Here is a 26,361-nt window from a genome sequence, read left to right on the forward strand (position 1 = left end):
CTTATGCCTGTAATCCTAACACTTTGGGAGGCTGAGGCAGGAGGATTGCTTGAGCCCAGAAATTTGAGGCCAGGCTGGGCAACATAGCAAGACTCCATCTCTAAAAAAAAAAAAAAAATTTTTTTTTTTTTTTAATTAGCTAGGTGCTGTGGTGTGTACCTGTCATCCTAGCTACTTAGGAGGCTGAGGTAGGAGGATTGCTCGAGTCCAGGAGTTTGAGGCTGTAGTGAGTTAGTATTGTACCACTGCACTCTAGTCTGGGTGACAAGAGTGAGACCCTGTCTCTAAAGAGTAATAAAAATGCTACTTGCAAGAAGAATTGTACTTTTAAAACCATACCTTTACTTTGTAAAAAAGAAAAAACTACCCCAAAGCCTGTCACTCAGACACAGGCAACTGTTAATCACTGATGAACATTCTTTCCTACGTCTCTTTATGTACACACAGAATAGATAAGGCTATGTGGATATAGACTTATGATCTTATCAAAATGTCATGTTTCATTTGATGTTTTAAAAATGAACAGCAAACCTATGAAAACATTCAATATTGCTAACAAAAAAATGCAAATTGAAAATTATTTATCATATGTTAGCTATCCTATGTGCAAAGATAAAAAAAAATTTGCAAGACTTAGAATGTGGGAACTAGGCACTGCCATGCACAGTTGGTGAGATAAATTAGTGGAAACTTTTTAAAGGTAGTTTAGCAATATGTATCACAATTTACAATATGCATTACCTTTGATGCAGCAATTTCACTTCTAGGAATCTATCCCTAGGAGATGGTTGAGCAGGTGTACAACTATATCTTTGAAGATGGTTTGTGAACCAATGGTTATAAGGGCAAGAGACTGGGAGTAGCCTATACGTCCATGGAAAGGTAATTGGTTAAGTGGATGAAAGAACATCCATACAGTAGAATCCAGTGCAGCTGTAAACTTCTTAAGCTGGAAATCAGCTACAACATATTAAAGAGTGTAGTTACTTGAAAAAAACATCTAGCAACCACTATTTTGTTTACTTGTAGTTAATCTGTTGGTGGGATGGGGAACTCAGATTTTAAACTTTCTATTCTTCAAGATCTTAGAAAATATTTATTATATTTGGGTCTAAAACAGGTATATTAAAACACTTATGCTGAGAAATGAGACATCTGACTTTGCTTTGTCTTTTTCTTTTCTTTTTTTTTTTTTTGAGACGGAGTTTTGCTCTTGTTACCCAGGCTGAAGTGCAATGGCACGATCTTGGCTCACCGCAACCTCTGCCTCACTGCAACCTCCGCCTCCTGGGTTCAAGCAATTCTCCTGCCTCAGCCTCCCAAGTAGCTGGGACTACAGGCACGTGCCACCATGCCCAGCTAATTTTTGTATTTTTAGTAGAGACGGGGTTTCACCATGTTGACCAGGATGGTCTCAATCTCTTGACCTCGTGATCCACCCACCTCAGCCTCCCAAAGTGCTGGGATTACAGGCGTGAGCCACCACGCCCGGCCTGCTTTGCCTTTTTCAAGTCGCGTGACCTCTGCAGTCTCTCTTCACCCACAGTGGTTGGTGATTCCCTTTCTGGTGGTTTTCAATTATCGTTCATTGTTTTCTATGTGTTAGCATGTTTGTTTCTTTAGGTTATAAACCCTAGTGAGGAATGACATGGAATCTTGTTGGTCTTCTCTCTATCCCCCAGACACAGAGCCTTGCAAATAATAGGTGCTCACCAGCTAAGTAATGCATTTAATTTGATTCTTGAGATAAGATAAAGCGGTCAGTAGAGTCAGCCTTTCTTAATAAGGAAGTGTGTAACAGGAAGTATCTTGCTTCTTATTCATTCATAATCTTGTGAAGTGACAACTGGCTGAGACACTGTAGATCCTTTTGGAACAAGATGAGGTATAAATATAATATTTAATTGGATGACTCTGCTGTCTCTAGAGGAACTTGGTCCAGACGTTTGTGTTTGAAGCACGTTGTTGGGGGTAGAAGGAGGTAGGCAGTCTGGACCTATGTGGGTTGCCCACTCCCTTGTAGGGAGGACTCACTCCATGACACCTCACAGTGGGCATCAGGCCTGTGTTCTGTGACGAGAGAATGGCCATTCTATTCCCCACCTGATGTCTCTATTACACTGGAGCAGTTGACACACACAAAATAGCTGAGTCACAGGCTGAGTCAGCAAGCCAGATCAGCAGTGCTCCACCCCTCCACAAGGATTTGTCAGCACTCGTCATGCACTTGATACAATGCTGAGGACGTGTGGGTTAACTATTGATTCATGCCTATTGTATAAATTGTTTTCTTTTTTATATTTAGCATGTTTCCCCTCCCACCCCAAATTACATAGATGACGTAGACTCACTGTAAAAAAAAAATTGTAAAATATAGAAAGGTCACATATTATAAAATCACCTATTCCTGACCCCGAGAGATTACTATATTAATATTTTGATATATAGCCTTTCAAACTTTTGAAAAATAAATATATCCTTTCCACAGACACAAGTCTGAATCAGGATGGATTAGCGCCTAAAGTTTGTGAAGAGCATGAAGCAGAGCTTTGAGATATCTTAGAACTTCTCTTTATCAATGGGGAAAATACAAACATTCTCAGGTGTAGTATAGTAAGACTGTATTTCAGGTGAACTGCAGTGATGTCCACAGCTATGGTGGGAGAAGGGGGTGCCTGGAACCTATCAGAAATTAGATTCTGGGAGTTCTCCCTCGGTATTTTTATATAAGTAAAAGCAGTTTGTAATAAACATCAAAATGGATTTAAATGGGGAAAAGCCTTTAAAGCCTTAAAACTGTGGCATAACCTAAGACACAGTGAGGGTGAGGGGCTTCTAAGCTGATGACTTGTCTTATAGCCACCACATGTCTGCGACATGCCAGCCACTCTGATGGGCGCATTCTGTGTGTTGCTCCACTGAACCCACGTACGCTCTATGTGAGGCAGTTATGATCGTGACCAGCCCCATTTTAGACAAGGCTCAGAGTGGGTGAGTGACTTGCCAGAGTGGCAAAGGCATGAGATTCAATCATGAGTCTGAGACTGAATGATTGGTTGATGGATTGATTTTTACTACCACTTGAAAGAAGTACCTTTAAAAAAAACCCTAGGCCAGGCGTGGTGGCTCCCTCCTGTAATCCCAGGACTTTGCGAGGCTGAGGCGGGCGGATCATCTGAGGTTGGGAGTTTAAGACCAGCCCGACCAACATGGAGAAACCCTATCTCTACCTAAAATACAAAATTAGCCGGGTGTAGTGGCTCATGCCTGTAATCCCAGCTACTCGGGAGGCTGGGATTACATTGTATCGGGAGGCTGAGGCAGGAAAATCGCTTGAACCTGGGAGGCGGAGCCAATATCGCACCGTTGTGCTCCAGCCTGGGCAACAAGAGCAAATTCCATCTCAACAACAATAACAACGACAACAAAACCCTTACTCCCCATGCAGCAGTTGGTGCCTCGGCTCCAAACCCCTCAAAGCCATCCCAGGTGATGGGGACTGGGCACATGGCATTTTAGAGGTTACCTGTGACCCTGAGGATTTCATCTCCTGACCCCTAGCGGGCAGCGAGAGGAAATGGAACTGTGCTCATCTGGACCCTTGGCTGAGATGACAACTTCAAGAGAGGGTTTCCTGTGCCCTCTGTCACTTGGCAGTTCGATATAAGTTGAAGCTCCAGACTAAAATCCCCGCTACTGGCTGCCTTTTTGAAGACATCTTCATAAAAGGGAGGAAAGGGGTGCAGATTGGGTCAGGAATTATAGCCAAGCCTTAGTTTATCAACTGTTAGGATACAGAGGAGGGATCATTAAAACCTAGAAATAACTTCACAATCTGCAGTCATTGGTTTAAGCTGTCTCTCCAGGTAACTCTTGTCGCAGAGGTACAAACAGGGGAAAATCACATTGCTTCTATTTCTATTCCTTTCCCGTAAAGACCAATCTATACTCAGTCAAGCCTGTATAAAGCATTAGCTATGACAGGGAAAGAGCAGGGAACATGGAGGATTTTAGCTACTGAAGAAACAATTAGACTACGCCTCTCCATGCAGCTCATTCATCCTCACATCCTTTCAGTACCTAACATGGCACTTAGACACGAGACATTTGATAAATGTTGAATTAAGTTATTAAGCTTTCTGTCCTTTTAGGTGATCCTTTCAGAATAAAAGGGACAAGCCGGGCGTGATGGCTCACGCCTGTAATCCCAGCACTTTGGGAGGCTGAGGCGGGCGGATCACCTGAAGTCGGGAGTTGGAGACTACCCTGACCAACACGGAGAAACCCGATCTCTACTAAAAATACAAAATTAGTGGGGCGTGGTGGTGCATGCCTGTAATCCCAGCTGCTCGGGAAGCTGAGGCAGGAGAGTTGCTTGAATCCGGGAGGCGGAGGTTGTGGTGAGCCGAGATTGTGGATTGCACCATTGCACTCCAGCCTGGGTGACAAGAGTGAAACTCCATCTCAAAAAAAGGTGGGGGAGCTATTTTCAAATTTTTATGCATGACATATAACCTACGAAAGCCCAGGCTCTGCCATTTGTGTAAAAAGCAATGAGAGACACGCCTATAGCACATAGTGCCTAGGTACTCAGGAAACATTTTTGGGCTGTGTGTGGTGGCCTATGATTTCAGCACTTTGGAAGGCTGAGCCCAGGAGTTTGAGACCAACCTCAGCAGCATAGTGAGACTCTGTCTCTACAAAAAATAAAAACATTAACTGAGCATGGTGGTGTTTGTCGGTAGTCCCAACTACTCAGGGGGCTGAGGTGGAAGAATCGCTTGAGCCCAGGAATTGGAGGCTACAGTGAGCCATGATTGCGCCACTGCACTCCAGCATGGGTGACAGAGCCAGACTGTCTCAGAGGAAAAAAAAAGAAAAACATTTTTGGAATGAATGAATGAATGGAATGGGATTAGATATTCTAAAATGAGTGACTGAGGAGTTACCAAGACATCAATCAATCTTTCCTCTGTGTTTGTATGATAATACATTTGAGTGTTTTGAGAGAATACCACAAGAAACTCTTTTATGTTTGTGCCTAAAATAAAGCAGGGTGAGGGTGGGAATCCTTCTGGAAAAAATAACAAACAGAGACTAATTGTTGCTTTATAGTTTGCCTCACTCCATGTAACAAGATTTCTGGAAACCTGAAACCTTGGCCGCGTCTGGAAGCGTGTCAGCTTCATACTTACTGAGCCGTATAAAAGCCCGTCGGTGTCCATGGCCAAGTACTGACCAGTCTCGGTGCTCTTTATATAAACCTCCCCCACGCTTTCCGCACTGAGCTGCAGCTGAACTGGAATAAAAATAACACGAGCAAAAGTAAATAAACACTACGCTTTTGCCGATAGGACCCGTCAGCCAGGACAGTTGGCCATGGAAAATTCTGCTCATTCATTTCTCAGAGCCCTCAGGGATGAGCCTCAGATTAATCAAAACATAGAGATACAGTCCCTTTGTCTTTGCCCCCCAAAGAAAGCTGTCCGTGGGGAGTTATGACCTTGAGAGAGGGAGGAGAGACAACGGCCAGCTGACCTACCTGTCCACCCTGCTGGTTACAAAATGACTCCGCGTGCACCTTCGTGGTGCCTCACTGCTTTTTTTCTGTCACCTGGAGGAGGAGGAAATGGCATTGGGTCTCCTGGGCTCCCTCATCCCTGCATCTTGGAGTGCCTTCGAGTAGGATCTGGCCAGCCTGCATGTGTTCTGCTTTCGTTATCAACCTGCACAGGGGTGCCTTTTAATTGTCTGGGCCTTGTAGTCGTGGGAGAGACTCCTGTCCACAGATCGTTATTTTATAAAGTCTGAGATTGCTCTTTTCCCTGAGACAGAAGAGGTTCCCAGAAAGTTAGGATTGGTTGCCACATACGAAATTCAGGGAAATTGACAATGAAGTTTCCGTCAATCCCTCAGCCTTTGTGGCAACCCACCTGGGGTACAGGCAGAGGGGAGATTGCCAGCTCCTGATGGGGGGAGAACAAAGCCATTACCTGGAAATGCAGTGATGAGAACAGTGGTTCTCAAAGAGGGGTGATTTTGTTCCAAAGGGGACATTTGGTAATGTCTGGAAACAGTTTCTATTGTCACAGCTAGTGGGGCGGGTGCTACTGGCATCTGGTGGGTAGAGGCCAGGGATGCTGCTAACATCCTACAATGCACAAAGCAGCCCCCACAGCAAAGAATTTTCCAGCCCAAAGAGTCAGCAGCACCCAGGCTGAGAAACCTGGAGACGGAGGGAAAGGACTGTTGAGTTACAGAGCCATGCTCTCCTCATTCACACTGATTGACACTCCCAAGGTGCTGGATACTTAATTGGAATCCAATATCCATTTGATAATTATTAACTCGTTTACTCACCTAAGGTGCCTCTTGAGGGAGATGCTTTGGTTATTCACATTTGGGAATTGGAATTAATTGTAGACTTTCTGGGATAATTTATTTGGTCACCAGACCAGCACAACCACCATTACAACTAGTAGTGAAATCTAGACCAGGAACCAGTGGCTGCCTGGTAGTTCCCTAGGAGGATGAGGAGGCATCTCTGAGGTTCAGGCTGGCAGAGGGCGAGGGGCAGGAGAGGCTGGAACACACATGGCTTTGGTTAGTAGATCTAGACCCCTCATTGGCTTTTCTTTGTTTTCTTTATTCTTTGTTTTTCTTTGCTTTTTTTTTTTTTTTTTGAGACGGGGTCTTGCTCTGTCACTCAGGCTGGAGTGCAGTGGCACGATCTCAGGTCACTACAACCTCTGCCTCCCAAGTTCAAGCAATTCTCCTGCCTCAGCCTCCCAAGTAGCTGGGATTACAGGAGTGCACTACCATGTCTGGCTAATTTTTATGTGTTTAGTATAGATGGAGTTTCACCGTGTTGACCAGGCTTGTCTCAAACTCCTGACCTCATGTTCTGCCTATCTCGGCCTCCCAAAGTGCTGGAATTACTGACGTGAGCCACCACACCCAGCTTGTTTTCATTTTTGATTTAATTTATTTGAACAGGAAATATACTCGCACGTTTCCACCTAGCAGAGGGGACAGTGAAAAGCTCCCTTCTGGAATGCACATCTCCTGGGGGGGATACAGAAACAAGGGAACTCCTCCTAGACACATTGTACATGTATCCTTTCTAGAGAGCTTGCATGCATATATTGCAAAAGACATACTATCTCTTACTAATGGTAACATACTGAGCACACGATTCTGCACCTTGCTTTTTTTGCTTAACAAATTGGAGAGCTTTCTACATCGGTACTGAAAGTGAACTTCTTTCTTCTTGCCAATTGAATTGTGTTCCATTATGTAGCTACACCATAATCGTTTAACCACTTCTCTGTTCATATGCCTGTATTTTCTTATTTCTCTTTGCTTTCCTTATCTTGATTCACCCCCAGGATGATACATAGTTTCATCACCCTTATCTAAGATGCAATTCTCCCTTCCTTGGAAGTCTCTGCTATAGAGACTCAGGACTTCCTTTAGCTTCATGTGGCAAGTGGAGTTTATTTAATTCACAGGAAGGAACTGGAACCCACGGATGCACTTTCTCACAGGTCCTCCTAGTCATGGTCGGCTCTGAGAGTGTAGTCACGAGGGAACAGGCCAATGGGCCTCTACGGTAAGGTGGGCCCTGTTCTCTCGAGCCTGCAGTCACACCACTTGCTCGCTCTGTCTTTCTGCTCCTATTAAACTTAAACACAGGCCGGGTGTGGTGGCTCATGCCTGTAATCCCAGCACTTGGGGAGACTGCAGCAGGTGAATCACCTGATGTCGGAAGTTCACTGGAGAAAACCCGTCTCTACTAAAAATACAAAATTAGTCAGACATGGTGGTGCATGCCTGTAATTCCAGCTACTTGGGAGGCTGAGGCATGAGAATTGCTTGAACCCAGGAGACGGAGGTTGCGATGAGCTGAGATGGCACCATTGCACTCCAGCCTGGCAACAAGAGTGAAACTCCATCTCAAAAATAAAAACAAAACAAAAACCACTTCAACACAACAAGCTCTTTCCCTGTCTTCCCAGCATCTTTACACATGCTATGCCCTCTCTCTGGCACCTTCTTCCTCCAGATATTGACAAGGTTCTTCTCCTCCAGGCCTCAGCCTAAATGTCCTAAAACAGGCCTTCTCCAGTAACCTGTGACGCTCTGTGCACTGGGTCCTTTTATCCTCACCCCATTCTCCCTGCAATGTCACCCTCCTCCACATCCTCCTCCTCCTCTGGCCCTTGTTTGTTTCTTTCATGGCACTTAGTACAACATGCAATGATTTTATTATCTAGGGAGCTACTGGTCTATTTCTGCTTCCCCAGGAGAGTGTATACTCTGAGAGGAAGGGCAGAGATCTTGTCCTATTCCCTCTTGGGTCCTCAGCACCTCCTACAGTGCCTTGCACATAGGGGACAGTCTGTATTTTTTGGTAACTGAATGGTGTTGGACTAATACTGGCAGAGATGGTTCTGCTGGCCCATCATCAATAAGGCTTGCACTTTGAGTTATGTTTCCAGTAATGCTCTGAGGGGTGCAGTAAGATGGGACCGTGTGGAGAGTTGTAAGGCTCAAGGCTGGGCTCTGAGCTGAGTGACCTTGGCTAGGCTGTGTAGTCTCGTCAACACAATCTCTTTTTCAGTAAAATGAAGGGTATTTGGGCTCAGTCTCCATAAAGTTATTTCTTGGTCTAACAGTCTACGAAGCAAGTAGATACATTGAATGCCAGATAGAATATTCTTTGGCAATATAAAGGAACAGCATTCTGAGGCGTGCCACAACGTGGATGAGTCTAGAAAGAGTGCTGAGTGGGAAGAAAGCATCATAAAGGACCGTGTATTTTATGATTCCATTTAAATGTCCAGAATAAGCAGACCCTTAAAGACAGCAAGTAGATTCATAGTAGCCAGGGCCGGGGTGGTGGAGATGGGGGAATTATGGTTAGAGGCATGGGGCTTCTTTTTGGAAATACTCTAAAATGGATTGTGGTGTTGGTTGCACAACTCTTAAGTTGTAAGAAAACCCACTGCATTGTACAACTTAAATGGTGAAGTGTATGGCATGTGTGTTATATCTCAAAAAAGCTGTTTTAAAAAAAATGGTTATTAGACTTTATGGTTTTCAGAGAACCTTCCCATAGACTTTTCTGTCAATTTCTCAGCATAATCTTGTATGTTTCACAGAGACCAGAGGAAGGGGCTAACCTTTTATTGATCACCTACAATGTGCCAGGCATCATGCTAGTTTCTATCTTGATACAAACAGTATAAAATTAAAGAGTGTGGGCTCCAGAACACAACTGCATGAACTCAAATTCTGCTTGGCTGCCTACCAGCTGTGTGATCATTAGGCCAATTACTTGCCTCTGTTTCCTTATCTATAATGATAGCTGTTGTAAGGGCTAATGCATGGAAAGTGGCCAGTACTCGTATGACCATTTCCTCTGTGCTTTTGTGACCTTTTCTGCTCCTTGAAGCATTCCCTCGAGGAAGGTGGTGCTTGCTCTGTCCTTTAGGTGAAGAGCTGGAGTTGTGTGAGAGCATGTTTTATGCAAGGTTATACTTCTAAGAAGGGGAGAAATCATTACCAGAGCCCAGGTGGAGAACTCAAAGTATCCTATGCTTTTCTCTCTTTCACACCACCTCTTGGGCTCCAGTTATGGGATGGATAGATCCAAATCCAGCCATACTCTCCTGCTCGGACCCTCTTGTGTTCAAGATCAGACATGGACAAGATGGCAGGTGGTCATCCAGCATTCCATTTGTAGCCATGGAGCGGAATGAGTTTAGTTGCCTGGGACTCTTTTCAACCTACCACCCATTTATGTATTTAGTCAAACACATTATAGTGCTACAGAAACCCCAAAGGGAAGGTCTTTTTAGGTAATCAAATAAGTGTTTTCGTTTTTGTTTTTGAGATGGAGTCTCGCTCTGTTGCCCAGGCTGGAGTGCAATAGCGCGATCTCTGCTCACTGCAACCTCTGCCTCTCAGGTTGAAGTGATTCTCCTGCCTCAGCCTCTGGAGTAACTGGGATTACAGGGATACACCATCACGCCCGGGTAGTTTTTTTGTATTTTTAGTAGACACAGGGTTTTGGCCAGGCTGGTTTTGAACTCCTGACCTCAGGTGATCCACCTGCCTCGGCCTCCCAAAGTGCTGGGATTACAGGCTTGAGCCACCTCATCGAGCCAATCAAGGAAGATTTTAAAAAAGCTTTTCACTTCCTATTCATTTCTGTTTTGCTGCCTTCGATAGCACCTACTTGTCTGGCTATGGGGCTGAATAGGGTTGGCTTTGCCATCTGTGGAGTTCCATCATGGCCATGAAGAGGCCTCACAGAGGTGAACAAGAACCAGAGGCCTGCTTAGCACATGACTTCAGCCCTCAGCCGTGAGTCCCGACACCAGGGTTGTTGCGCCGGTGAGAGTTCGTCTCAAGAGTTTCCTCTGTAAATATTATTTCTCCAGGATGTCCAAGTTTCATAGCTCATTTTCACTAGATTTCTTTCTGGCTCAGTTTCCTAAACATATATCCTTCTGCAAGCAGGGCTGGCAGGAAGGAGCAACACCCAGCCCGAGCAGCTCGTGTAGCTGGCTAGGTGTCCAGCTCTCTCGTGTGACTTCATTCCAGTTTTCCAGACCTACATCCTCTTGCAGCTGCTGCTCAGGACGGGTAAGGAAGGAGAGAGCGTGAGGAAGGGGGGCCTTGGGAAGAGAGGGAGGGGCTGGCCACACAGCAGGAGCTCCTTCCTCGGGTGACAGCTGAGGATCGGGGACAGAGAGCCATTCAGTCAACACACATTCACCTACAAGGTGCTGGACTTGCGTTCAGTGCCAGGCATGGTCCCTGTACTCCGGCTTCCACATGATTAGGGATACAGACAGATAAGTCTAGGAGTGACTGATACTACTACAGTCACAAATCTCCCCTTGTTTTTGAGCTAAAAGCAAACAGAAGTCCAAAAACTGCAACATTCTTTCTCTCTCTCTGTGTGTATGGGTTTTTTAAAAAATCCCCTTTCAAAGAAAGGCAGAATAAAACATACAGTGAAAAAATAAAAAACCAAAATTACAGTGGGAGAATATAGTAAATCCTTGATTAAAATTTTGTTTAAAAAAAAAAAATACAGGCTGGACGCGGCGGCTCACGCCTGTAATCCCAGCACTTTGGGAGGCCAAGGTAGGTGGATCATGAGGTCAGGAGATTGAGACCATCCTGGCTAACATGGTGAAACCCCATCTCTACTAAAAATACAAAAATTAGCCGGGCGTGGTGGAAAGCACCTGTAGTCCCAGCTACTCGGAAGGCTGAGGCAAGAGAATCACTTGAATCCGGGAGGTGGAGGTTGCAGTGAGCCGAGATCGTGCCGCTGCGCTCCAGCCTGGGTGACAGGGTGAGACCCCGTCTCAAAACAAAAGACAAAACCCCACACAATACAACACGTGCAGCTCATGAATATATCTGTAGTAAAATATAAAACTGTGCACCAGACGCTGACCAAATTCATACAAGTAGCTGCTTTGGGAAGGAAAAGAGGAGCTAAGACTGGGAGAGGAATGGAGGAAATGTTTCCTTCATCCTATCTCTATTTCTTTATAAACAATTCTGAGGTAAGAACAGCCAGCTGGTGCCACTGGAGACTCCGGGTTATGGGATTTCTGGGTTTGCTGGTGTTTAGTCTGACATATGTAGTGCATAGTTTTATATTTTACTACATATACATGAGCTATGCACATTGTTTTGTGTATTTTACAAAATTTTCATCAGGGATTTGCTGTGATCGCCCTGATTCTCCTTCATGCCTTTCAGGGTGGCAGCTGATGTGTTAAAGCTCTGCTCTTAGTCAATGGGACACTCAGAGCTGGACAAGACTCCTGCTTTTGGTTCCTGGTGGCCCCTGAGATGTTTTATGACCCAGCTTAGGCTTGAGTCCATGTTGCATCTAGACTTGAGCATAGGTACCCATGAAAGTGGATCTTCTTGGGAGCAGACAGGGGCCCAGGAGAACTGGGGAGGCAGGACGGGGTTGAGGCGCCTCTAAAGCTCTAACTTCCCTGTCCACTCCCTTTTTCAGTACCCTCCACCAGGTTAGAGCACAGAGCAAAGGAGGAGGAGCAAACTTCTCTTATTTATCCCGTACCAGGATCTAGGACTTGCTGTCTATGAACAGGAAGGTCAGTGTCTCTCAAGCATCCCAAGAATGAAGGGGCAAGCACTTTTTGAAAAGCAAGATAGGTCCATGGTCTGTAGGGTACTTCATTTATCCCCTTCTGAAATGGGGACGTTAACAATCAATTTAGCTGAAGAAATGGAAAGCAACTTTTAAAAAGGTATGCTAGTGATAAAAATTTCTTGAAGAAATTCAAACTTAGATAAAGCATTTGTAAAAATGTGCAGGAAGAGGGTTGGAAGGGTTTGCTTGGTGGATTTGTGGCAGTACATGCCTCGGTAGAATCCAGAGTCCTGCTCCTTTACTAAGAGTGAGTTAGGAAGTGTTGGTTTGGGAACGGCCTGTTTGTCAGAGCTACATATCAATGAAACTGAAATGTGCAAACTCACCTTTGTGGGTCTTACTCTTCCTTGTCCCATGCTCACTGAACCCATCCCGAGTCCCTGCATACCCGGGGAACCTACAGAAAGGGGAGCCCAGAGCTTTGCCTGGCTGTGCTAGCTTCCAGCTGGGTGTTTGCACCCTTTGTCTGAGGAGCCATAACTTCGTAGCTTTGGTTTTCTCCTCCGTTACCCAAAGCCTTCCATTAGGTCTTAGCAGTAGTTTGTTCACAGTAAGAACAGTGATCCCTTACTTTCCAAAGGCAGAAAGAAGGAAAAAGAGTTATGAGCCTGCCAGTGCCAAGAGAAGTCAACTTTGAGGTCCTGCACCCTGTTTCTGAGCCCCCAGCTATCCTAGCGTCTTCCTGGCCCGTCCCAGGAAAACGTCAAGATAAGACCACAACTGGTGCATTCAACGAGGAAAATGCCTGGAGAGAGAGGCTCTGCTTCTGTAGCAGGTCTGTCTGTGGCCTCTCAGCCTGCTTTCCACCTCTGCTCTCCAACGAGAGGCCAAGAGAGATTACGTGCCTGGTTTATTCTGGGTTGGAGACTTCCCGTCCTTTGCCGTGTTTACCCAAAGTGAGGTCAGCCTCATTCAGAACTTGGTGAGGTTGTTTTATGTCAGTGGCATTTATAATTAAAATGTAGCCACAAGCTGGGATTCATAAAACATTAGAGAAAGACAGAGAAGGGAAAAAATTGAATTTGGGGGAAAATAATTCCAGTGGTTAAAAATATATAAATACACATACATATACATACACAAATATATATACACACACACACACACACATATATATATATATATTTAAAAAACTTTTCTTAAAAGGTGTCTGCTTCTTTAATGCCTTAAAAAGATGCCTGGAAAATTTTGATACAGTCCAGAGACTAAATGACATATATATATACACACACACACACATATATACGTATATATATGTATAATGTATGTGTGTGTATATATATGTGTATATATATATACACGTGTGTGTGTGTGTATTTTAAAGTTTATGTGTGAAAATCCTCTATATAATCAGATGAGGGTTGTGGGGAGGATGGCAAGGGTCCTTTCCATCACATGTGACTGAGGTGAGAGCACCCTGTCGCTGAATATGTTCCTGCCTGGAGACCTTCCCCTTTCTCTGACTTCTGGCAGTGGGGTCCAGCTCTGCCCGTCGTGGTGATTTGAAAAGCTGTTTTGACCTTGCGCCTATGCTGGTTGGGAATGAAGTGCCTTAACCGCTAGGTGCTGAGTGATCCCAACCACAGAACAGAAGTCTGTACTCCCCTAAAGCAACAGGGCAGGAGGCATTTCACCAAAGAGCAATCTGCCCTTTAGAAAGGGCTACAAAGTAGGATTGTTTTGACCAGCGAACTCTTGCTAGTGCCTTTAGGATGTGGCTTGATTTATAAATATTTGATTGGCATGCACTTTGCTCAAGAACATTTCCATTTGTGCAGTGAGTGGTGCCGGTAATTCTGCTCCCCACGTAGCCTCTTGCGTGCTTGGGGAGGTGAAGCCTTGTGGGCCATGGCAGGCAGCTGCGGGTCTGGCATGCTTGTGAGCAAATTATTCTCTAATTATTGTTCCAGTTATTAATCCCATTGAGGGATAAGTCATGGTCCTCCTTCACCAGAGAGGAAACATCCCAGAAAGAGCAGAATCAAACACAGAGCAGACTTTCCCTGCCAGAAGAGTGAGACGGGGTGGGGCTTGCTGCCCTGTGCCTGGGTAAGGTATGCCTCTGTGTCAGGCCTCAGGGGCTTCACCCAGATAGTCCCAGAGAAGCTGGGACGGTCACCCTCAGTTCTGTGAGCAAGCATAGCATTCACTTATTCTAACAGACTTGAAAAATGAGCTGGTTAGGTGAGGAAGGCTCAGGAATCCTGGAAGGATGATGATTAGTTTCACTTTTTTGAGCACTTATGTGCCTAGCAGTGTGCTGAACACTCTTACAAACATCACATTAAGACGTCTACATTCCTATGAGTGGGTAGTGTTGCCATTCTTGTTTTTAAAACAAGGCAACCGAGGCACATTGATAAGTAACTGTCCCAAGGTGACACAGAAGTGGTAAATAGCAGTGTTGGGACCTGACCTACCTCCATCTGACCCACAGCACCGATGTTTACTGAATCAGTTTGCGGGGCAGAACCGCTGTCACGCTGTTTGGGTGTCACTGAATCAGTTTGTGGGGCAGAACCGCTGTCACGGTGTTGGGGTGTCACTGAATCAGTTTGCAGGGCAGAACCGCTGTCACGGTGTTGGGGTGTCACTGAATCAGTTTGCGGGGCAAAACCGCTGTCATGGTGTTGGGGTGTCACTGAATCAGTTTGTGGGGCAGAACCGCTGTCACGGTGTTGGGGTGTCACTGAATCAGTTTGCGGGGCAAAACCGCTGTCATGGTGTTGGGGTGTCACTGAATCAGTTTGCGGGGCAGAACCGCTGTCACGGTGTTGGGGTGTCAGAGTTGGTGGGATATGGAAGGAACCTTAGTCCTGGAAGCAGAAGATGTGGTTGCTGCCAAGCCCTCCCAGTTAGGAGCCGGTCACGCCTGTCAGCTGCAGTGCTCTTAGAGTGATGATAATTAGTAACCTCTCAAGGCTGTGGTTAGCTGGAAGTGAGAGAGTTCGGCATAATGGCCAGCACATATCAGGGCTCAACAGATGTCTGTTGAATATATGATTGAATTTGAATTTAGTGGCCACCAAGACAATTCAGTCACTCATCAAATTAATGTTTACTGGGTATTTTACCAAGTGGCAGGCAATGTGCTAGACACCATATTTGTAGTGTTGAGCAATAAGAGACAAAGTCCTAGTCCTCAGGGAGTCCATTAAATAATTTTCCTCAGGGAAACACCATTAAATAATCACACAAATAAATGTAGAATTACAACTCCTAGGAGAACTGCATGGTACATGGGACACTTCTGAAATGCTTGTGTCCAGAATGGAACTGGCCATTTTCCCCTGGACCTGATGCTCTTTCAGGACCTCCCTCTCTGATGGTGATACCATTTACACGTCTCCCTGAACTGAAGCTTAGGGGCCAACATGAACCTTCTCACAAACTGTGCTGATAAGCCCTGGAATCTACGCAGCACTCCCTGGCGGATTCGCCTTGCCTTCGTAGCATGGCAGCGTAACCAGTGTTCACAGTCCAGACTGCTAATTGTCTGCAGCAGTGATTTGAGGAATGGTAATAGGACAGACCCAAACCATCTTCTCTGCAGGCCACAAGTCCACCAGTAGACATTTTGCTCAGGTCTCTATGAGAATGGCCCCCACACAAGCATCTGTCCTAGGATTATGCCACTGTAAAAAAGGTTAGGTACTTGGAAACTCATTCTCCTAGAAGTAGGAAGAAGATATATTTGCCCAGGGCGGACAAAGGGTAGCTGTGAAAGGAGTTATTTCTGCCTTGTAGAGCTCAAAGGCACTCAGTTCTATCTTGTGTGATTTATTTGAATTTTTCCATTGGCTTTTAGAAATGCTCTTTCTGAAGGAAGTCTTAACATGTGACTCCACCTGTCACCTCAGTCTCTAATCATGCTCAAACTAGTGATCAAAAAATTGAAAACACCCCCTGGCCAGGACGTGCAGACTACATTTAGCCAGGGAGGATCTGCCTCATGCCTAGCGGAGGCAATTCTGAATAACTCTTGAAATTCAGAACGGCTCTGGCAGTACCACCACTGGGCAGAAGAGGGCGACAGAACCACATTCAGGGAGTGCCCAAGACTCCTCTCACCTGCAGAATCTCAGTAGACAGAATTTTTGCCCTTGTGAGGCACACTGGGGAATGCTGCCATTCCGATTCCCAGGTGAGGAAACTGAATCTCAGTAAGATTAAACGATTTTCCAGAAAATTAGCTGGGAACACTAGAGACACTTAAATTTCTAGTCAGGAAAGGATGATGGGAAGAGTCCCAGGGCTGGGGGGCTCCAAGCTTCTTTTGCAGAGTATGCAAACAGAAAGAATGTATGATGGAAAGAACGTTCATCGTCCAGGCTTCTCCAGGTAGAAAGGGGCAGAGCAGGCTTGAACTCGAGCAGGCTTGAACTCGAGCCTGCTCACTCTGCAGCACAAGATGCAATTCTGGTATTGCCAGGTACAGGGATGGACTTCTGGCCACCCAGCCCACTTACTCTGCCCTCTGCCCTCTTGGTCCTTGTTCCTAGTTCCAGAGTAAGCAAATAATAGGCCCACATAACAACACTGAGTGTTGGCAGAGAGATCCCAAATCCAGGCCTGTATCTAACCCCTTGGCTTTCCTGGGTGGCAGTACTATAAAAAAGGAGCTTAGAAAGTCCTCAGATTCGACCCTGTGTTACTGTATTCTGGGCCGAATGTATGGGAAGCTTGATGATGATAAATGCAATATGAAGCAACATGTGCTTGCTGTTCCTCTGTGCCAGGCACTGTGCCAACGACTCTCGCTATATTATCTCATTTAATCCTCCCAAGAAACCTGTGAGGCAAGGAGTATTAGTATTCTTTTTGAACAAGTGAGAAAAATGAGGACAGAAAGGTGCAGTTGCCCAAGTTTACTTGGAAAACAATCCGGCTTTCCTTGAATGCAGACATCCTCACGTATACGCCCAGGGCTACCTTGTGCTGCTTTCTAGAAGTTCCTGACATCTTAAGTCAGGTGACCAGATCCACCGTGGACTCCAGAAGTTGTCCCAGCGTTACGCACCCAGAGTGCAGTCTGTCATACTAATGATGGAATGACAACAATGAGGCCATTGTCCATTGCACCAGAAATTCCAGTATTGGAGCCTCTCGTTATCCCAGAATTCAAGGGTTCCCAGAAGAGCTAGCTTAACCCCAAGGAACATATCACGAAGCCTGTCTTTCCTCTTGGGTTCTGAGGACCAGAGAGCATTCCCTGCTTTTTCAGAAAATTCGTAAGCCGTATTAGGAACTCTTAAAACCCAGAGAAATTAAAGCTTGTTCCCTTGTATTGTGTGGGGAAGATCACATGAATTGTATATCATGCCTGACACAATGGACCACCATCTACATCCACTGATTGGCAGTAAATACTGCTTATGTCTGCTTTTAACGAACTAGATCTTTTTGTGCCTCACTCTGATACCTGTTTTTCACTAAGTATAAGGCATTCAGCAAGCCCATTTGAAGATAAGCCATCAAAACAACACCCAAAAGAGCTAATTCTGCAGCTGCAAGCCCCAGCCCCAGCCTCAGCCTTCCTACTCTTCATCTCAAGGGTCTCTGCGGTGGGTGGGAAGGAAGGAACAATGTTACCTCGTGTGTAAACGCCAGCGTCCATCCCCACTACCTATGCATCTGAGGGTAGAGCGTGAGCACCAGCTAAGTGATCATTTGTGCTTAGAGCCTACAACTTCTGGTGTCTGGTCCATGAATAATTAAGACCACTTGATATATAAACCATCATGTCAAAGTGAGAGTTTTGCATTGCATTTTAAAGCCAGTCCTACAGAAACTTCCTGTCTGCCCTCTTCTGTATCTCCTGATTTTCCTTCTCTTGATTTGTGGCATATTTGACTCTTAAGATTGCTGACCCTTGGCAGGGCGCGGTGGCTCAAGCCTGTAATCCCAGCACTTTGGGAGGCTGAGGCGGGTGGATCACAAGGTCAGGAGTTCGAGACCAGCCTGGCCAATATGGCGAAACCCCATCTCTACTAAAAATACAAAAATTAGCCAGGCATGGTGGTGCATGCCTGTAGTCCCAGCTACTCGGGAGGCTAAGGCAGGAGAATTACTTGAACCTAGGAGGTGGAGGTTGCAGTGAGCCGAGATCACGCCACCGCACTCCAGCCTGGGTGACAGAGTGAGACTCCGTCTCAAAAAAAAATAAAAGATTGCTGACCCTCTAAGCAGGGACTGGATCTGACTTCTGGCTTCTCTGTAACATCTGATGCTGATGCTACAGTGGACTCAGGGAATCTCAGATAACATCACGATGGGACCCAGAAACCTAATACCAAACGCCGGAAGAACCAACACAGAAGGAAGAGGTTTTTTATACTTAGATAGTTAAGAAGATTCTTTTCTCCAGAGTCATACCTTCATTTACCAACACCCTCTGAGAGCCGGGCTGCCAGGAAGGCCTGGAAGAGAGATGCAGTGTTTGGCACGAGTCGCTCCCACTCTCCAGTTTCTATACGGTCTGGAGAATGACTTTACCCTTGCTGGTTACCACAGCCACATCTGCACGATACGCAGAGGGAAAGCTGCATAATTTATGATGTGTAAGACTACGATTATGAACTAGGATTTCACAAATCAAGCCCAGTGGAAACATAACCAGGAGAGTCAGTTGACTTGAAACGGAGCCCACATCTCTGTGCAGGATTTACCACCATGCCCGTCTGGTTCATCCCCTCATGGAGCACGCAGGCCCCGGACCAGCCTTGGGGCCAGATCTTTCACTAGTTACAGAAACCTGGGAAAACATACAGCGATTGAGCACCGGCAGCCCGTTCTGTTGGGTCAGCAGAGAGTGCTTTAAAAAACTTGAAATAGGACACGTTTAGGTAAGTGGTGGCCCCCACAACTCCCTCTTTTCCCAACCCAGATGTTTTACGCATTGATGTGACTCCACCTCGGCATGTGTCGTGCCTGAATACAACCTTGGAGAAGCAATTATCTCTACTTAAAAATGCTCCTTCCTCCCACCTTGACTACAGAAGATGCCAGAAAGGGAAAGGGGTGCCATAGAGATGAGCTTACTGTGCTGGTCGCTCCTGTCCCTTGTCCCATCCACTGTGCCGTCCGGAAGGATCCTCAAGAAGTGGCCCCCATTGCTACAGTAGAGGAGTTTGGGCTTCTTGTAATTCCCTGGAGGCAGATCAAACTTCTCAGTCAGGGCTGTGAAGGTGGTGATTTCCCCTTCAGCCATGGTTCAGCAGCTGCTGCTTGTGGCGCTTTCAAGACTGTAAGAAATGGAACAAACCTGTAGTCGGTTCTTCCAGCAAAGGCACAAAACGCACTTTGAAGAAAGGAAGGACAGCTCCCGGGCACAGGGCTCCTGGGCAGTGAGTAACCACAGCCTGCCCAGGTGATGCCCGCAGTCAGCGGGGCTGTGAGGTGGCTGGTGGTTAAGGAAGGATGGTCCCTGGCATGGGAGGGGTTTCCAGCCATGTCTCTTTTCTCAATTGGACACAGCTTTGAACCAAGCTGTGCATTTTTTAGAACTTCAAATTTAATCATTTGACCAAGAGGAAAAAAAATCATGTTTTGGTCCCTCCTTCTGGTCCACACACATCCTTAAATTCAACACCAAAGTTGCACTAAAATAACACACAGGATCTGGCTGAAACCCATAAAAGCTGAGAGGCCAGGACCCAGGTTCTGCCCTCCACCCTCGCGCTGCCTTGACGAGGTACAGATAGCACAGATGGCATAGATGGCCTGGACACTCGGGACCTGCACGCAAAGGCACAGGAGGCCTTTCAGGGACACAACACGGACAGCAGAGGGTTAGTATGTAAAGGGAACCTTCTGGATTTTCTGGGGGAAGCAGAACTGGAACCGGGGAAAAGGCACAGAGTGGGAGTAAGTGGGGTTTTTAAAGGACAAACACCATGTCAAAGGAAATTTTATGAGACAGATGATGATGAAAGCTATGCCTGGTTCCTGCTTATTCCACAGCTTTCCACATAGCTTCATGTGGCACAGAGAAGGTGAGTCTGTCCCTTGCATACAGGCTGCCTTTATCCTAGTTATTTTCTAATGTGAGATAGAACACAGAAACCACCATATTATATATAATATACCTCTAACATTATATATAGACGCTACATACAAGCTTTTATTACTAATGTGAAAATGCATCACTTACATCTCAAAGGATTAAAAAACAAAACCAGTGAACATTAGAATTGGTTAAAGCATATACTTGCCCCACCATTTAGGAGAAGGAAGTGCTGGTGACTCTAAAAACTGAAAAGAAAGAGGCCAAAAAGAGCAGGAAACTAACGTGAGAGCTGCGCTTTGTAAGAGTGAGTTGTGAATGTGATCATCAATACATACTGATTATCAAGTGGTCATAGAATAAAAATCATCCTCATCATTTAACGTATTTTGGGCTACAGGTTATCTCAAGTAATCTCACCATAATCCTTTTAAGTGGACACTAATATTATCCCTCATTTTTTTTTTTTTGAGACAGAGTCTTGCTCTGTTGCCCAAGCTGGAGTGCTGTGGTGCGGTCTCGGCTCGCTACAACCTCCGCCTCCCAGGTTCAAGCAATTCTCCTGCCTCAGCCTCCCAAGTAGCTGGGATTACAGACATGCACCACCACACCTGGCTAATTTTTTTTTTTTTGTATTTTTAGTAGAGATGGGATTTCACCATGTTGGCCAGACTGGTCTCGAACTCCTGACCTTGTGATCTGCCCACCTCGGCCTCCCAAAGTGCTAGGATTACAGGCGTGAACCACCGTGCCTGGCCTATTATCCTCATTTATAATAAAATAAAACAGTTTAAAGATGTTCAGTGGCCTGCCCAAGGGCAATAGCTAGTAAGCAGTGGAGCCGAACCTCAAAAGGGGTCTGGGAACAGAAAGCCCCAATTTGCCCTTAATCACCATGAAAAGGTTTAGTGACTTTATTAACACTAGTCTTTTAATGAGAAGTGGGGTTTTTACCCATTGCCTGGCATGTACATCTGTCACCATAAACTTGTTATTTATGTCCTTATTCGTGACCCAAAGGTTGGCTAGCTCCACCAACAGCCTCTCCTTTTGCCCCCATGCCAACCACAAAACAGGACTCCACGCATCTCCTCCTTCTCCAGGAGAAACCCACCCCAGCTGCTTCGTGAGCATCGTGGAAGACCAACAGCCACCCTGCACTCCCTGCACTAACCATCCATCAGTGCCTGCAGCAGCCTTGTGGAGCTGCTCTCATAGGAGGCAGGTCCATCATAAATCAAGACACCAATTACAATAATTTGTCCTTATGACTTTGGAATGAGGGTTCATGTTGGAAGCCTCCATTTGTTTTCTCTGCTCCTGGCATTTTAATGTTTCTGGTACATTCTTCCAACTCTGCAGCCACATGGGCCAGCCAGTGTTCCTGGTTTCAGCCACTGTTGCAGGCACCTCCAAGAACCCCAAAGAGAATGTGGCATATACCATCTAAACTATATTTAAAGTCAGACCATTCCAAATGTCCCCTCCATCCCATATGGTGAAACTTTGATCAATTCTTTTCACATAATACAGCAATAGACAGAAAATAAATATATTACATGTGCATTATACACACACACTTTTTTTTTTTTTGACACGGAGTTTTGCTCATGTTGCCCAAGCTCGAGTGCAATGGCGTGATCTCAGCTCACTGCAACCTCTTCCTCCCAGGTTAAAGCAAGTCTCCTGCCTAAGCCTCCTGAGTAGCTAGGATTACAGGCACATGCCGCCATGCCTGGCTAATTTTTTGTATTTTTAGTAGAAATGAGGTTTCACCATGTTAGCCAGGCTGGTCTCGAACTCCTGACCTCAGGTGATCCACCCGCCTCAGTCTCCCAAAGTGCATGATTACAGGCATGAGTCACTGTGCCTGGCCCACACACATATAATTTTATTTATGTCAATTTCACAGACAGGATTGCAGAGTTTACCTTGCATGGCACCATCTTCCCCCATCCTCACTGTCTCTTCCAAATCTTTCTCTCTTACCCATAAGCCTCTAAGTCCTTCTGTGCCCACTCTGGCTCTCTCAATCCCTCTCCTTCTGTCTCTCCACTCACCCCTCTCTCCACCCGCCCCCTCACTCTAACTCCTCACTCCACTCCCTTTTCGATCCACTTCTAATGTAAAGCAATTTAACTCTTCCCAATATGGATATCTTTACCCCTCACCTCTCCATTAGCATACAACCATCACCAGATTCCCCTTTCTAAAAGTAAAACTAAGAGAAAATGAATTTTTTCTTTCACTTATTTTTTTTCTAAGCACTTCCTAAGTTATGTACTTCATTTGGTATAGGAGACAATAATTACATATTAGTGGCTTCCACTTAACTGCACAAATAGTCATTTGTATTGTCAATCTGAGGTGGGCAGAATTTTGTTTCTCCTTGTCTCGACTTCTTCCAGTGGAGGTCCCCATTTGCCTCTGATTGTGGGGCAATTTCATATTAAGAATGGCTTTTCAGGTCAGGCATGGTGGCTCATGCCTGTAATCCCAGCACTTTGGGAGGCCAAGGTGGGTGGATCACCTGAGGTCAAGAGTTCAAGACCAGCCTGACCAACATGGCAAAAACCTGTCTCTACTAAAAATACAAAAATTAGTTGAGTATGATAGTGCACACCTATAGTTCCAGCTACTTGGGAGGCTAAGCCAGGAGAATCACTTGAACCTGGGAGGCAGCAGTTGCAGTGAGCCAAGATTGTGCCATTGCACTCCAGCCTGGATGACAAAGCAAGACTCTGTCTCAAAAAAAAGAAAAAAAAAAAAAAAAAGAATGGCCTTTCTTCCAGATCCACCTAGATTCTAGATCATGTGCATATGAGCCATGTAGCCCAGACTTCATCACTGTGGAGTTCTCACTGGCTAAATGACCTCAGCCAGAGCCCAGCAGGTCCTCAGGGGCCCTCCCTCCTGACCACAGTGTACCTGCAGTTACACAAGGCCATACCTCTGCTTTCTGCCTGCTCCTCTCAATGAGAGGGACCATGATGAGGGTGCCTATACTGATGTCAGATGGCTCCCAAAACCCTTCAGTTCAGATCCACACAACTGAAAACCTGAAGGAGACATGTAGACTCCTGAAAATAAGCCTGTAGTCAACATGGCACTGAAAGACCGTGGTAGCTGGGATTTATGACTCAGCTGAAACACACAAAAAACGAAATCCCTTTTTGTTGCTAAAGGAAACCCCAGGTCATGAAAAGCCCTTATTTTAAACTTTATTTACAATTTACCTATGCTTTGAGCGGTAGTTGGTCCAAAGTTCCTTGCCAATCCACTATTTGTTAAAGGATAGAACTAAAGGAAATATATGACGTGATAAAACCAGAAGGCAGCAACCTTAGCAGGTCCTTGGAGATTTATACAAATTGCTCTAATAAGTGAATCCATTAACTAAGTGAAATCAGGCATTAAGTGTAATGGAAATTTATAAGCTCTGCTTCTTGTTACTATTTCTTTTTACTGGCTGTCAGAGGAGGGGATTATCTGTGTTGTGTTGGGAAATTGAGAAGATCAAGCCCAGTGAACTCCACATCATCGTTGCACATGACGCCCAGCCCTTTGAGATTTGGGGCACCGATGAGATTTTAGGAAATCCAGATGGTTTTTAAAATTCATCTGTGACACCCAGCATAGAGGAACAGCAAGGCTATTGGAACATCCATGTTAAGGCTGACATACTTTCTCAGCTGTGGCTCTGGAAGGAGACCTGAGCTCTGACACGTGAACAGGATGTGGATAGTAAGCAACCACTTTGGCTCTAGGAACTTGGCGAGTCATTCACTCCTGAGATGTTTCCTCTAGTAATTCTCATCCTGCCTCTCACACAGTTGTCTGAGGGATTAAATGGGTACAATTTTCATATAGCACTTGAAAAATGGGACCTGGTCTATAGGAGGTAATAGTAACTGGTTATGTTGAACTAGTTGGAGCCTGGTGGATCTAAGTCAGCTGTGATTAAATCCTTAATTTAAAATAATTTTTAAAAATTGTTTTGAAAATAGAAGTTTTTCATTCCTATATTTGATGGAAATGAGCTAAGCTCCTCCCCCTGTGACTTAAGCCATAAACAGAGCAGACAAGATGAAGAAGGCAGAGGTAAGCCATGGTTATGTAAGAAGAAATCTTGGTCTGCATTTCAGACTCAGTTCTGAGCTTATCAACAGTTAATATAGTGACAGTTACTATGTAGTTATTGTAGTTATTTGTGAAGCCCATTACTTCCAGGAGACATCTACGCTCAGCTTGGCCCTGATAACTAAGCTGGAAGGAAAGACTGTGGTGTGTTAGGAATCAAAGGAAGGCGAACAATGACATTAATTTTTTAGTTTTGTTTTTGATCCCCGTCACTGTGTAGGCAATGTAGAATACCCATGAAGGAGGATGTTTTGCAAAGTGTATAAAGCCGCTGAAGGTAGATGTGTAGACAGACACCTGCTAAGGTGATAACTGGATGTATCCTCAAACCCAGCATGTACAAAGCAGGCCTCAGCTTTGGTCCCAAATAGGCTTTAAGTCCTTGTTCCCTGTGGCTATGAATGGCATCACCCAAAAGTCTTAACTCTTCCTTAGAGATATTAACTTTAAATATCATTAAGTCAAATATACATGTTAAATGTTAAAGGTAACTACTAAAAGAAATAGAATGTATTTAGTCCAACCAGGAACTGGTAGGGGTAAGAGGGATAAGGTGGAATAAGTAAAACTATGCTTATCTCAACCATGACCAGCCTGATCAACATGGAGAACCCCTATCTCTACTAAAAATACAAAAAATTAGCTGGGTGTGGTGGCGCATGCCTGTAATCCCTGCTACTCGGGAGGCAGAGGTTGTGGTGAGCCAAGATCACGCCATTGCACTCCAGTGTAGGCAACAAGAGTGAAACTCCATCTCAAACAAACCAAACAAACAAACAAACCTGTGCTTATCCAAAATAATCCAGAAAAAGAAAAGAAAGTAAAAAAATTGCTCAAAATTAGGTGGCCAAAATAAATACAAATATATTTATAATCACAATAAATGTAAATGTGCTAAATTTACTAGCTACTGGTTAAAAAAATTCATCTGCACTCTGATTACAAGAGACACATTTAAAACATAATGACATAGGAAGGTTAAAAGTAAAAGAATGAAAAATAGATACCTGAAAAATGTTAACAAAAAATTAAAAATTCATGTGGCTATATTAATATCAGATAAAATAGATCTAAGAATGACTAAAGATAAAAGGGATTGCCACATAAGCGGATTAATTCAACAGAAAGATAAACAAATTTCAAACATGTATATACCTAATGACATTGCCTCAAAATACATAAAACAAAAATTGATAAATATGTAAAGAGAAGATGACAAATCCACAGTGGTGGTGGGAGGTTTTATAATACATTTCCATCATAAATGATAGAGCAAACAGATACCAAATATTAATAAGTATGTAGAAGATTGAAATACACAACTTGTAAACTTGCTTGATGAGTGTATAAAAGAACCTTGCACCCAACAATGAAGTGAACATCATTCTTATCAAGGACACAGGGAACATTTACAAAAATTGACCATGTACCAGGTCATAAGGCAAGATGACTCAAATAGAAGAATTTGTTTCATTCAGACTATTCTTTGGGCAGAATAGAAATCACTCCCACCCATTCAGTTGGTGACAATGCCCTTTCAGTTTCACCTTTTTAGTGCCTCCTGGAGCCATCCTCTTTTCTCCAGCCTCACTGCTGTTGCCTTAGCGCAGACCCAGCACCTGTCTCACCTGGGCTGCTGCAGCAGGTCTCGCCTTTCCAGCACTGCCTTCTTTCCATCCATTGTCAATCCTGCTGCTAGTGACCATTCTAACTCATCACTCCCCTGCTGGAGATCTTTGACTGGGTCAGTGATTGCCCACTGTCTTTCAAGATAAAACCCAGACTCCGCCATGACCTGTGAGGCTCTCATCATTTGGCCCCTTCTTAACCTTGTGACTTTTTCTTTTATTGGCATCTTTTTATAGTCCCCCTACACCCTGATACTCACCCAGGCCTTAGCCCAAACATTCTCCTTCTGCCAACAGTATTCTCTCTCTCTCTCTCTCCTTTCCTCCACCCTTTCACCATGGTCTGGCTAAGTCACACTCACCCTTCAAAAATT

The 26,361-nt window shown here is 44.9% G+C and overlaps 2 protein-coding genes across 12 annotated transcripts in view; one reads left to right on the top strand and one right to left on the bottom strand.

The window, feature by feature from the left end:
- The window catches only part of ARHGAP26 (Rho GTPase activating protein 26), a 643,473-nt gene that overhangs the window by 14,131 nt on the left and 602,981 nt on the right, over positions 1–26,361 (top strand). The window lies entirely within an intron of this gene.
- Positions 1–26,361, bottom strand: part of FGF1 (fibroblast growth factor 1) — a 106,134-nt gene that overhangs the window by 4,552 nt on the left and 75,221 nt on the right. For 8 of the 11 annotated variants that reach the window (XM_064366442.1, XM_064366446.1, XM_064366445.1 and 5 more), the window contains 2 exons: positions 19,256–19,458; positions 5,196–5,299 (listed from right to left, as the gene is read on the bottom strand). In XM_064366442.1, the coding sequence (XP_064222512.1) occupies positions 5,196–5,299; positions 19,256–19,424 (273 nt within the window). In that variant the 5' untranslated portion in view covers positions 19,425–19,458. Of the gene's footprint in view, positions 1–5,195; positions 5,300–19,255; positions 19,463–26,361 lie in introns of those variants that run through there. The other 3 variants (XM_064366449.1, XM_064366448.1, XM_064366450.1) reach the window with 2 other exon arrangements.

The sequence above is a fragment of the Aotus nancymaae genome, unplaced genomic scaffold (assembly GCF_030222135.1).
Source record: "Aotus nancymaae isolate 86718 unplaced genomic scaffold, 86718_ANA_hifiasm-v0.15.2.pri h1tg000064l_1, whole genome shotgun sequence".
Taxonomy (NCBI): domain Eukaryota; kingdom Metazoa; phylum Chordata; class Mammalia; order Primates; family Aotidae; genus Aotus; species Aotus nancymaae.